Raw genomic sequence first — 12,581 nt, 5'->3', positions numbered from 1 at the left:
AGACAAGTTATGTTTCAGCTTATTGTAAATATATTCATTATACTGTACAATATACAGTACTGTATATATAACTGTAGAACTGGTTATGCCAGTTATGGCCAGCAGAGGGGGCGAGAAGTTGCAGACAATTGATCTGTCAGTTTCTCTTAAACTGAGAATCACCTGTTTGCCCCAGGTGAGAATGTTTCTATATATTAGACTTGCAAGCTATGAAAAATAGAAAAATACATTCAGAGGCCAAAATAAGTAAATAGAAAGTGTACTCTGACACAAAATACTCTGATCATGAAGCTAACCCCCAAAAAATCCATGTACAATAACAGAGCAATAATTATTACTTCATAATAGACATTGTTGCTAAATTTCAGTTGTATAAATAATTTTTAAGAACAGTCTTAAGAAATGCATGCAGATTGGATAAGATGAGTGAACTAAATAAGGGGGCCAGCATCTCTTTCTTACTATCATGGCTATATTTCTGTGCACCATCCTTTATCCTCGTGACTGACCTCACAGTCAAATACAGAGTACTGGATCATTAGGAGAATTGGTTGGGGCAGTGCAGACAGAGCACGACACATCAGCCACTGGAGGGATCAAATCTGTGCCATCTGACGCTCAAGGATTTATGGGTTAGTGAAAATTGCTTTTCCCAGTGGGGAGATTAAGCACTGCCTGATTTCTATAGTGAGGCCAGAGCTGTGTGTTCTTCCTAGGCTCCAGTGCTAAAACACAATGTCCTTGCTTTTGTGTACAGGAGCAGTGTGTTGTATCTGACTGAAGGTGAATGCTGGAAAATGTGTACCATGCAGACAGATGCTGAAGTAATGCTGATATGTATCTGTGTGATGGTGGCTTCTGGAATGTCTGTCCACCAAATGGGTTACAAACCGACCTTCACGCATAGCAGGTAAACATGTCATTTTCTTTACCATAACTTTAAGTGACCAAGACCATATATATGGTCTAATATGGGTGCTGGTAACTTGGGTTAAATTACTGGCCGTAGTCACTGGCTGTGAGAAGTTTAGCATGTTCTCAGTGTATCTGCACTGGTTTCATTCTTGTATTCTGGATTCTTCCAACCTTTCTAAACATGTGTAAGGTTACGCTTTTTTAAAAGACACTAAGAAGTCACCAGCTAGATTCATAGTAAATCATTAATAACAAATTGGGAGAACATCAAGTTAAATAACATTAAGGAACTTTTCACCAGCAAACTAATAATCTTATAGTAACAAGTTGATGTATGTACATTACTGACCCAACATATACATTTATAAGTTTTAATGATGTATAAAAAGTTTTAAAAGAACCATTAAACAAAACAACAAAACAACTGTATGTGACAATTTATATGTTAAAATTAAGAACTAAAGTTTTGGTGTCTAGCCTATAAAATTTAATTCTAAATGTGCTGTGAGTAGCACTGTAGTTTGATGTTTAAATTGTTTAAACAACAGGTTTGCATATGATATTACTATTTGTTTTCTTGGCTTGTAGTGCATGACAGTCCCTACATCACATGCAATAACACTAGCTTTATTTTGAAAATCCCAATGAGCTTGGTAATGTGTTTAAAAGGCACTTATGACTAGGATGTAGGCCAGTGGTCCCCAACCACCAGGCCGCGGACCGCCCCTGCCGGTCCGTGAAATTATATCTTATATGAAACCGGTCCGTGGTGCAAAAAAGGTTGGGGACCGCTGATGTAGGCAAACTTTGTGGCTTGTTTTAGAACTGTCCGGGGTATTCTTGCCCTGTGATCAGTATTTCTATTTGATGTTAGATTATATCTTTAATTAACCTTTTTTATTTTAGGCATATGTCTAATTAGGCATTTCAATGAAATACTCAATTTGAGAATCAGTCAAATTCAAAGTCAAAGGCTTATAATAGACAGTGAAAAAAAAGTATTTTCAAGGTATCATGGCTGTTTATAAATGGATAAACCACCATGGCTGATTTTGCAAGCAAAGGTGGGCCATGGTGCAATAGTTTGGGCCAAACTTCTTGAAAAACTTCAGTTAAAAAAGAACATTTATAAATGCAGTGTTGCAAATTATTTCTTTATTATGCACCATATACTGTACAGAATTTTGTGATTCATGTAATGTATTTATTTACAACAAAAGCAGTTCTTTTTAAAAGCAGATGTCCCACTTAAATACTGTACATATTTGCAAGGATGCACACTGGCATTATAATCAATTTCTAACCTATTTGTGTATATTAGACCAAAATTTAGAGCAAATAATGAGTTGAAGAAACAGACTGCAGTGAATAAACAGGCAGTGTTGTTCACTGAGGCAAGTGGATTGGAGGCCTTTGTGCCAAGAGGATTAGTAACCAGCTGCTGAGTGAGGAGCACAACTGTTACCACAGCACCCCTTCTTACCCCCAAACAGTGCACCCTGCCATTGCTTTAATAGATTATTGATATTAAATATCACTCATTTTGGTATTCCACGAGGGATTCCATAGGCACACTCGTTTGTTCTTGACTTAATCTGTTTTAGATGTTCAAATGCTTGTACTGTGACCTATTTATTAATACACAGTAAGGTGCACTGTACACAAATTCTAATAGGAATAAACAACAGTTTTCATATATGGATATGACTTGTAACACATAGATCTGCCAAAAACATTAACATCAGTTATAAAAAATATGGATTTTCTTTTCATTAATGTTGATCATCTTATTTCTGAACAATCACTGGGCAGCAGGTGTTAGCCTAAACAGTCGGAAAATTGGTGCTTATTTTCAAGCTGCTGTTAGTTATTATTACATATTTAGCTTTATTAAAATGGTATGATTGAATTTGCTAATTTTTTATGCAGGAGTCGGAGGGAAATGGAAGTAGTGGATGGAGGAAATCACAAGTCTGGCAGGTCTGAAGGTTTTTCTGTTTTCTGCTCTGGAATAGACTGAAAAAGATCGTTTCTGGTTTAAACAGATTGTTTTCTTGTTTAAAATATAGTTCAGACTTAAAAATCTAGCAAATACTTTTACATCTGCCACATCAACTGACATTACTTCCAGTCAAAGTCACTTCTCTTAAGAGAAAATGCTATGCTAAATGAAAAGCGAACACATTTTAAGACTACTTGTTTATATTTTATTAAGTATTCAACAAGATTAAGTTACTGAAATGAATGTAGCGTATAAGTTATTTACTAATATAATTGTAAATGATACTAATAAAATTACTTTTTGTTGTTGAAACAGTTTAATTTACAGACGAACTCCAGACATAACAAAATCACCTGTGACAAAATCAGAGCAATTATTAAGGATAGACGATCATGACTTTACAATGAGACCAGCATTTGGAGGTAGGTTTTTGAATGGTTTTAATTTATTAATTCTGTCACACCTAAATCCAGGTATGTAGCTAGTTACAATACATAAATACATAAAAAATAAAGACAATGCATTTTGAGTACATTTACGTACATAAATACATTTTATTAAGCTATATTTTGGGCATATATGTATATATATAAAGCATTTTGATGCTGTGCTAATTTTAGGACCTCCTATACCAGTGGGAGTGGATGTTCAGGTAGAGAGCCTTGATACTATCTCTGAGGTTGATATGGTGAGTAATCTTTTTCACATAATCATTTTTTCTAAGCATCTTGCTTAGGGTTTGCATAGGGTCCAACACTACTTGGAAACACTAGGCACAAGGCGGTATTCGTATAGTGCTTTTTACAATAAACATTTACAGAGACCCAGGTCCAAAACCCCTTAATCATCAGACTAGGTTGACAGCACCAAGTACAAAAACTACCATAGAATATGTAATAGAAGAAGAAATCTTGAAAGGAACCATTTACATTTGCAGCATTTAGCAGACACCGTTATTCAAGTGTCTTACTATGGGCTGAGGGTCTTGCTCAGGGGCCCAACAGTGGCAACTTGGCAGTAGTGGGACTTGAACCAGCAAAATTCTAATTACTAGTCCAGTACCCTAACCATTGAGCTACCACTGCCCTATAAAGCTCAAAAGGAACCCATCCTCCTTGGGTGGCTAGAAGATTGGATGAATTAAATTAGGAACAAGCACTGCCAAATTATATACTTACATCAATTGAATATGGTGTCCAGTGCTAATGCAGTGTCTGTCAATACTAATGATTTACGGCCGCTCAGGTGACACAGCGGCAAAAACACACCTGAAACCAGAGCTGGGATCTCGAATACATCCTATCGAATCTCAGCTCTGCCTGCCGGCCAAGGCTGAGTGGCCACATGAACAACGATTGGCCTGTTGTTCAGATATGGGTGGGACTAAGCCGGATGGGGTCTCTCTCCCATGACTGGTGCAATTACAACCTCTGCTGGCTGATTGATGGCCCCTGCACAGAGATGAGAAAAGAGTGCTCTCAGGGTGTGTCTCTCCGAACACAATGCTGAGCTGCACTGCACTTGTCAAAGTGCAGGTGATAAGATGCATACGGCATACTGCCCACATATCGGAGGGGGCGTGGGTTAGCTTCGTTCTCCTCAATCAGAGCAGGGATCGGCATTGGTGGAGAGGAAGCATGATGCAATCGGGCAATTGGACGCGCTGAAAGGGAGAAAATGCATAAACAAAATATTTAAAAAAATAAAATACTAATGATTTATGTATGTATGATATTTATATTTTTGTAATGTTTTTAATATTTAAAGCAACAGGATATGGGATACAGAAGGATTTTTGCTTTATAAATGTGCCTTAGGATTTCACTATGACTCTGTACCTGAGGCATTACTGGAAAGACGAGCGTCTGTCATTTCCGAGCACAAACAACCAAAGCATGACCTTCGACAGCAGGCTGGTAAAAAAGATCTGGGTGCCTGACCTGTTCTTTGTCCACTCAAAAAGATCTTTCATCCACGACACAACCACAGACAATGTGATGCTGCGGGTTTATCCTGATGGAAATGTGCTCTACAGCTTGAGGTACCAAAAAAAAAAACACACATCCAAGACAAGTATATGTTTCGTATTATGATTATAAATATATAATATTTTGATCAGAATAACTTAATTACATGAGGGTATCTGTGAAGCTTTGATGACTTTGGTGCTCAGGGCACAGCAGCAGGAGGAAGGTATCAGCTGGAGAGCAAAAAACTGTCCAAATGTTCCTGCCTTCAGGCTGCTGCTGTCCACAGTGCACCATTTTTAGTTAAATTTAGAACATTCCACCCAATACTGAGCTCACAGATCTAGAATTAAGCAATGAGCTCAGCGCTATAGTTTAGTAAAGCTAGCAGCTACACTGGTTACACTAAATCCTAAAGCCTGTTGAGTCTGCATGCTTCTGTAATCAAGAGCAATACTAAACCCTATTACTAAACTAATAAACTAATAACCTAAATTAACATGAATAAGCACAATAAGGAGCATATGACAGCACACAAAATATGTCGAGACAGGACAGGTAATGCTAATATAAACAGAAAGCACAAATTAATACATTCTTTATGATGTTTTATGTTAGTTGTGTACAGACAAAAACACACTGTTTTTTGACTTATCATGTAAATATTTTTTCCCTGTAATAACAATATAGGGCGGCACTGTGGCTCAGTGGGTAGCACTGTCGCCTCACAGCAAGAAGGTCCTGGGTTTGATCCCCAGGTGGAGCGGTCCGGGCCCTTTCTGTGTGGAGTTTGCATGTTCTCCCCGTGTATGCGTGGGTTTCCTCCGGGAGCTCTGGTTTCCTCCCACATTACAAAGACATGCAAGTGAGGTGACTTGGAGATACAAAATTGTCCATGACTGTGTTTAATATTAAACTCGTGAGCTGATGAATCTTGTGTAACGAGTAACTACCGTTTCTGTCATGAATGTAACCAAAGTGTGTAAAACATGACATTAAAATCCAAATAAATTAATAAATAAATAAATAACAATATACAAGACGCTCATTTTAGAGTTAAAGTTAGGAACATATTACCTTTGTGTTGCATCACCGATTCTTCTCACCAAGACTTTTTTACACATTTTACGAACTCTTCAGCTATTCAGGGTCATTCTTTTGCATTTTACAATATCCATACATTTTAATATAGGACAGGTCTGTTAGTTCAGCATTTGGTTATGCAGCCAAGCAGAATTAGGCTTGGTGTTGTCATATTGAAGTTTATTTATTAGGATTTTAAAGTCTTGTTTTACACTTTGGTAACATTCATGACAAACGGTAGTTACTCATTACACAAGATTCATCAGTTCACAAATTTTAACGACAATTTTGTATCTTCAATTCACCTCACTTGCATGTTTTTGGACTGTGGGAGGAAACCCACGCAGACATGCAAAGAACATGCAAAATCCACACTGAAAGGACCTGGACTGCCCCACCTGGGGATCAAACCCAGGACCTTCTTGCTGTGAGGCGACAGTGCTACCCACCGAGTCACCGTGCCGCCCCCTCATACTGAAGTAACCACAGAAACTTGCCTAGAAAGCAAAATATGTTTTCCAAATTGTGTAAATATCTTTCAGCATGCCGTCAGAAATAGAGAAGGAAAAATGGATCAAAATAGGACTACAAGGCTATGTCTGTTGTGTTTTTCAGAGTAACAGTCACTGCCATGTGCAACATGGACCTCAGTCGTTTTCCGCTGGACACACAGACCTGCTCACTTGAGATAGAGAGCTGTATGTATAATCAAAAGAACAACAGCAAACTACCACTACTACTATTTTCTTTGTTTACAATTATTTACACAAGTTTAGGCACATTATTCTTATTTTAGATTTGATTAAGCTCAATAAAAATATTAATCGTTGCATGTGGGAAGGTTATACACAGGTTTTTTTTCTATTGTATTTATACATTTTCAACCATTTTTCTCCCAATTTAGCATAGTCAGTTTGTCTTCCTCTGCTGGGGGATCCCTAATTGCAGTCGAGGTGAATATATTGCTGCTCATGCCTCCTCTGACCCGCACGCAGCTCTTAGCGGAACCCTTTTTCACCTATGCACTCTGCACAGGCACCTTTCTATCTGCTAATCAGGGTCCTTACACAGCATTTGAAGACCCCACCCCGATAGTCCGATCATCCCCCCCTAGCAGAACTGTGTCTGCTGCAGGCACTGCCAATTATGCCTGCTAGATGGCGCCCAGCCGAAAGGTGGCAACACTGAGTTTTGAACCGAGGAGTTCAGAATCTCGGTGCTGGTGTGCTAGCAGAAATTCCCGCTGCGCCACCTGGGCGCCAAAGAAATGGCAGTTAATAGGAACTTTGGAAGTCTATGCAGGACATGGAAAGACAGAAAATGCTCAGATAGAACTGCTCACCAAAAGATCTGCAGAAAAGTTTAGCTGACATGGAAGTGGTAGTGCACATTTCTACTCTGCTTGCACTAACATGATCTGGATAGGAGTTCCATCAAAAGCAAACTCATCACTAAGGTCCACATCTAAAGTAAAGAATACAGCATTTTGACAGAATTCCTCAAAGAAGAACAGAGGAACTTCAGTCTGGCTAAAAAAGGCATAAAAAATCTCTTAATATCTGTTCAAAGCTGTGTTACTAAGCAGTTTATCAAATACTAAGTAAATATGGTTTAACATTTGCTGGAATACTAATACAATATTAACTGCTTGTCACTTAAAAACTTAACAAAAAGTGTAATTTGGCCACTCACTCACTCAGTCTCTTAACCGCTTAGCCAATTAGGGTCGCGGGGTTGCTGTACCAGCTTTTCAATGGGCGCAAGGCACACAGTAACACCCTGGACAGGGCGCCAGTCCATCGCATGGCAGACACACCCATTCACCTATAGGGCAATTCAGTGTCTCCAGTTAACCTGACTGCATGTTTTTGGACTGTGGGAGGAAACCGGAGCTCCCGGAGGAAACCCACACAGACACGGGAAGAACATGCAAACTCAGCACAGAAAGGACCCGGACTGCCCCGCCTAAGGATCGAACTTCTTGTTGTGAAGCAACAGTGCTACCCACCGAGCCACCATGGTAATTTGGCCAGAGAATATCAAATTTTCCATAAATGTTCATTAAAAATAATCAATATTTAACAGCAATATTTAACTTTAGGACAAAAAGTTTGAGGACACATACCCATTTGTTTATAACAGCATTAAATGTCAGGTACTGATGTAGGACGAAATGAATGTTGCAGCTCGTCAAACCATGTCTTTGTGAACCTCATGTTCTGCACAGGGGAAAATGTGAAAGCATTAATTTTTTATATAATTAATTTAATACAACTGTTAGCAGTGGGTGTGCCAAAAACATATGAGGTCCACATACCTTCAACCAACAAAGCAAATCATGTACAAAAGTTTTAATAGATCACTGCTATGTGCCCATACCGTATACCATCTGTTATACATTGCAGAATGTGTTTGATGATTGTTGTAGATGCCTACACGGATGATGACCTCATGTTGTACTGGAAGAAAGGAAATGAGTCTTTAAACACGGACGACAGAATCTCACTCTCACAGTTTCTCATCCAAAAGTTTCACACAACTACAAAGCTGGCTTTTTACAGCAGCACGGGTAATCCCCATATTGTTTCATTTTTACAAAACTCTTACTCATTAAATAATGTTGAGGTTATATAATAAATATTTTCTTTCTTACAGGCTGGTACAATAGGTTGTACATTCACTTTACCCTTCGACGCCACATCTTCTTCTTCTTGCTGCAGACGTATTTTCCTGCAACGCTAATGGTCATGTTGTCATGGGTATCGTTTTGGATTGACCGCCAGGCGGTGCCTGCTAGAGTTCCTTTAGGTTAGCCTATCTTTATTACACACACACACTCACACAAACAGACATTCATTCTCAATGGGCATCTTGAGTGGGCCCTTTTGCATGTTTTTCGAACTGGGGAAAAAACCTAAATTAAACCCACATGGACATGGAGAGGTTTTGAAACCACTTGCTCATATTTTTGGTGCTGTGTGGCATAATGCCCTCCCAGTCCACACAATGATTAAATAAACCATATAATTGTTTAAAAACGTTTTCAGAGTAATTGCAGTGTGTTTTACTGTCTTCTGTTCCTCAGGTATCACTACAGTCCTTACAATGTCCACCATCATCACTGGAGTAAATGCCTCCATGCCGCGTGTATCCTACATCAAGGCTGTGGATATCTACCTCTGGGTCAGCTTTGTGTTTGTGTTCCTCTCTGTGATAGAATACGCTGCTGTGAACTACCTGACCACAGTACAAGAGCGCACAGAGAGGAAACTTCGAGAACAAGTGGGTGAATCTACATTTTTTGGTTTCAAGAATGACACACTGGTAATGTCACCAATATTACTAAAAGACCTTTTAATGAATTTATTTGTTGACGTCACATAAATATAGGTTTTCATGACAGATTCTAGTGCATACATACACTATATGGCCAAAAGTATTTGGACACAGACCATGAGACAAAAACAAATAGTATGAAAATAAAGTGACCTTTACGTATTACTTTCTGCTATAACAACAACAGGTCTGTGGGAATTTGTGCCCATTCAGTCAAAAGAAGAAATCTTCAATTAATGTTTTTGTTAATTCTAAAAAGCTGTTCAGTGGGGCTGAGGTCAGTCCACTGGCGTTTCTTTAAACCAAACCTGCGACTACATTTTAAATGAAAAACAAATTGCAAAATGTGCTTTGAGTATGTCTCGGAAATAAAAGCTGAATAAAAGCTTAAACTATAAAAAAAAGAAAAAAAAGAATCAAGGCTGTAAATAAACTGGCTGAAACTAATCATTTATTTCCAGCACCAGTTTCCCTAATTATGTTCACCTGTCTTCTCTAGTTACCCTGCACGTGTGGTATAGCAAACCCAGACGAGGACTTGATGGTGACCACCGGCTTTAGTGACATAGACCAAAGTCCAACAGGGAATTATGGAATGCCAGAGAATGGAGGGAGGCAGGAGAGGATCTTGGCTCAGTTCACAATAGCAGATAATCAGACCACCAGCCAGGTGAGAAACCCAAGAAGCTACATCAACATCTGGATAGACACTCACGCTATAGACAAGTACTCACGAGTGATCTTTCCTGGAGCTTACACCCTGTTCAACATCATCTACTGGTCCATCTATTCATAACACATCTGCCTCAACCAAACCTGCAGAGTATGAACAGAGACAGAGAGTATTTTGTATGGGTGCACTAAAAATTCACCTAAAAATGGGAGAAAAAAAACCCCTCTGCCTTTTTATTTCAATGTCTTAAAATATTTGTAGTTTTTAAAATGTTATTTGCTTATTGTATAGTTTTGGAACCCTTTGATCTTTAATGTATTGGCAGTTTAAACATGAATGTGATCAGTAATTGTCTTTAATTTAGCTATTTTAATATCCAATTCTATTTTAATTTCTTTATATAGAACTTGGTTTATTCTGTTATTGAGTTACTGTACAATAAGCAGTGTGTCCCAAAAAAAAGAGCACTCTTTTTGTCCAGTAAAATATGGATGGACTGTGTAAATTCTCAGATATTCTCAGAGGTACATACTAGAACTTCAGGGGGACATTCATCTTTTTTTATGCAGAAAAAACATCTCTCTGATGTGTGCAGTCTTACTGATCCCTTCTTATTCACCCACACTTTGGTAACTTGTGCGTGAGGTCGGCTTCGTGCACAGAGAGACATGCCTTGACCTCTGCGCTCCTTCACATTTGTGCAGGCTCCCTTGGCAACCAGGGTCCTTACACAGCCCCACCCCTCTATTAATCAGGTCATTTCCCACTCAGCAGACTGAAGGCCAATTTTGTCTGCTGCAGGCATCAGCCAATTATGTTTGCTAGATGGAGCCCATCAACCAGTAGCAGAGCCCGATATTCGAACCGGGTTCAGAATCTTGGCACTTGGGTGCTAGCGGATTATCATGTTGGGATGCTCATCTTTATCAGGATCACAGTGGGTCTAACGCAACACTGGGGCCCTGGACAGAATGCCAGTACATTGCAGGACATCACCCATCCACTCACTCACAACTAGAAACCTGACCATATTTTGAATGTTTTGGTTAAGTGGGACTCAGAAGCGAATTATAACCACAGCTGAAACGCAAACTCAGGTTACTATGATCCGGGATATGTGCTGTACATCCGCATTTAAATACTGTAAATCCATTAATAATAATTAATAATGATTAAGCAGAATATTTTTTATTTTGTTAACTTACCATTCATTGTATAAGATTTGATGAAAAGTTAGATAAAAATGAAAAAATATAGCTTGATGAAAAAAAATGATGACAGCTGGAGTAATTGTCTTGATAAAAATAAAAAGCCGTTTCTGTCTTGGTAAATAATTTTGTACTGTGCATGTATCTAAACAAGGAGCTTCTGTTATTAATATCTTTATTTTCTAAATACAAGTTCATACTGAGTATCTGGTTGACAGTTATTTTTAAACTGATTGTATACTACATTTTGTGATCTGTTACTGTACTGAAATTTCACGAAGAACACATCACAGACTGATCTAGGAGGTCACAAAAGAATCCAGATAAATATCTAAAAAAACTGTACTCTCTTAAGCTATACTATGTAGAACTAACCTCACTTAAGATACACTATTTCCCAATGGCATCAATTGGAAGAGTTGCAAGGCACAAATCACTACTGATCAAAAAAAGAACAGAAAAGGCCATCTCACATTTGTCCAAAAACATGTAGTTGACCGCCGAGACTTTTGGGATAAAGTTCTGTGGACCGATGAATCAAAAGTGGAACTTTTTGGATGATGTATATGCTATACTGCATTCCACAATAAGAACATCATACATATAGTCAAACATGGTAGAGGTAGTGTAATGGTCTGGGGCTGCTTTGACACTGCAGGAACTGGATGACTTGTCATAACTGATGGAACCATGTCTGCTCATCAGGTCACGACCTGAAGCTGAAGTGCAGTTCAGTTATGCAGCAGGACGACGATTCAAAGCTCACAAACAAGTTCAGTTCTGAATGGCTCAAAAGAAAACAAATTAAGAAAACCCTTCAATAAAGCTGAATAAAATCAGGCATAACATTATGACCACCTTCCTAACTTGCGTATGCGGCCCCATACGCAACAAACTGTGATGCACTGTGTATTCTGACACCTTTCTATCAGAACCAGCATTAACTTCTTCAGCAATTTGAGCTACAGTAGCTCGTCTGTTGGATCGGACCACACGGACCAGCCTTCGCTCCCCACGTGCATCAATGAGCCTTGGCCGCCCATCACCCTGTCGCCGGTTTACCACTGTTCCTTCCTTGGACCACTTTTAATAAATATTGACCACAGAAAGACCCAAAACACCCCACAAGAGCTGCAGTTTTGAAGATGTTCTGAGCCAGTCGTCTAGCCATCACAATCTGCCGCTTATCAAACTCGTTTAAATCCTTATGCTTGCCCATTTTTCCTGCTTCTAACACATCAACTTTGATGATAAAATGTTCACTTACTGCCTTATATATTCCACCCACTAACAGGTGCCGTGATGAGAAGGTAATCAGTGTTATTCACTTCACCTGTCAGTGGTCATAATGTTATGTTATGTACAGTGACCTACAGTGTATCACACAAGTGAGTACA

General features: G+C 38.8%; 1 protein-coding gene across 1 annotated transcript; it reads left to right on the top strand.

The window, feature by feature from the left end:
* The first annotated feature begins 758 nt into the window (after positions 1-758).
* On the top strand, positions 759-11,295 carry LOC134324939 (gamma-aminobutyric acid receptor subunit rho-1). The gene is made up of 10 exons (XM_063006874.1): positions 759-910; positions 2,845-2,895; positions 3,233-3,339; positions 3,538-3,605; positions 4,735-4,958; positions 6,583-6,665; positions 8,396-8,536; positions 8,623-8,775; positions 9,053-9,249; positions 9,803-11,295. The coding sequence occupies exons 1-10, from the start codon at positions 798-800 to the stop codon at positions 10,097-10,099; spliced, it is 1,434 nt and encodes a 477-aa protein (XP_062862944.1). The 5' UTR covers positions 759-797; the 3' UTR covers positions 10,100-11,295.
* The last annotated feature ends 1,286 nt before the right edge of the window (positions 11,296-12,581 follow it).

The sequence above is a fragment of the Trichomycterus rosablanca genome, chromosome 13 (assembly GCF_030014385.1).
Source record: "Trichomycterus rosablanca isolate fTriRos1 chromosome 13, fTriRos1.hap1, whole genome shotgun sequence".
NCBI classification, from domain to species: Eukaryota; Metazoa; Chordata; class Actinopteri; order Siluriformes; family Trichomycteridae; genus Trichomycterus; species Trichomycterus rosablanca.
This window is presented reverse-complemented; position numbering and strand designations above follow the sequence as displayed.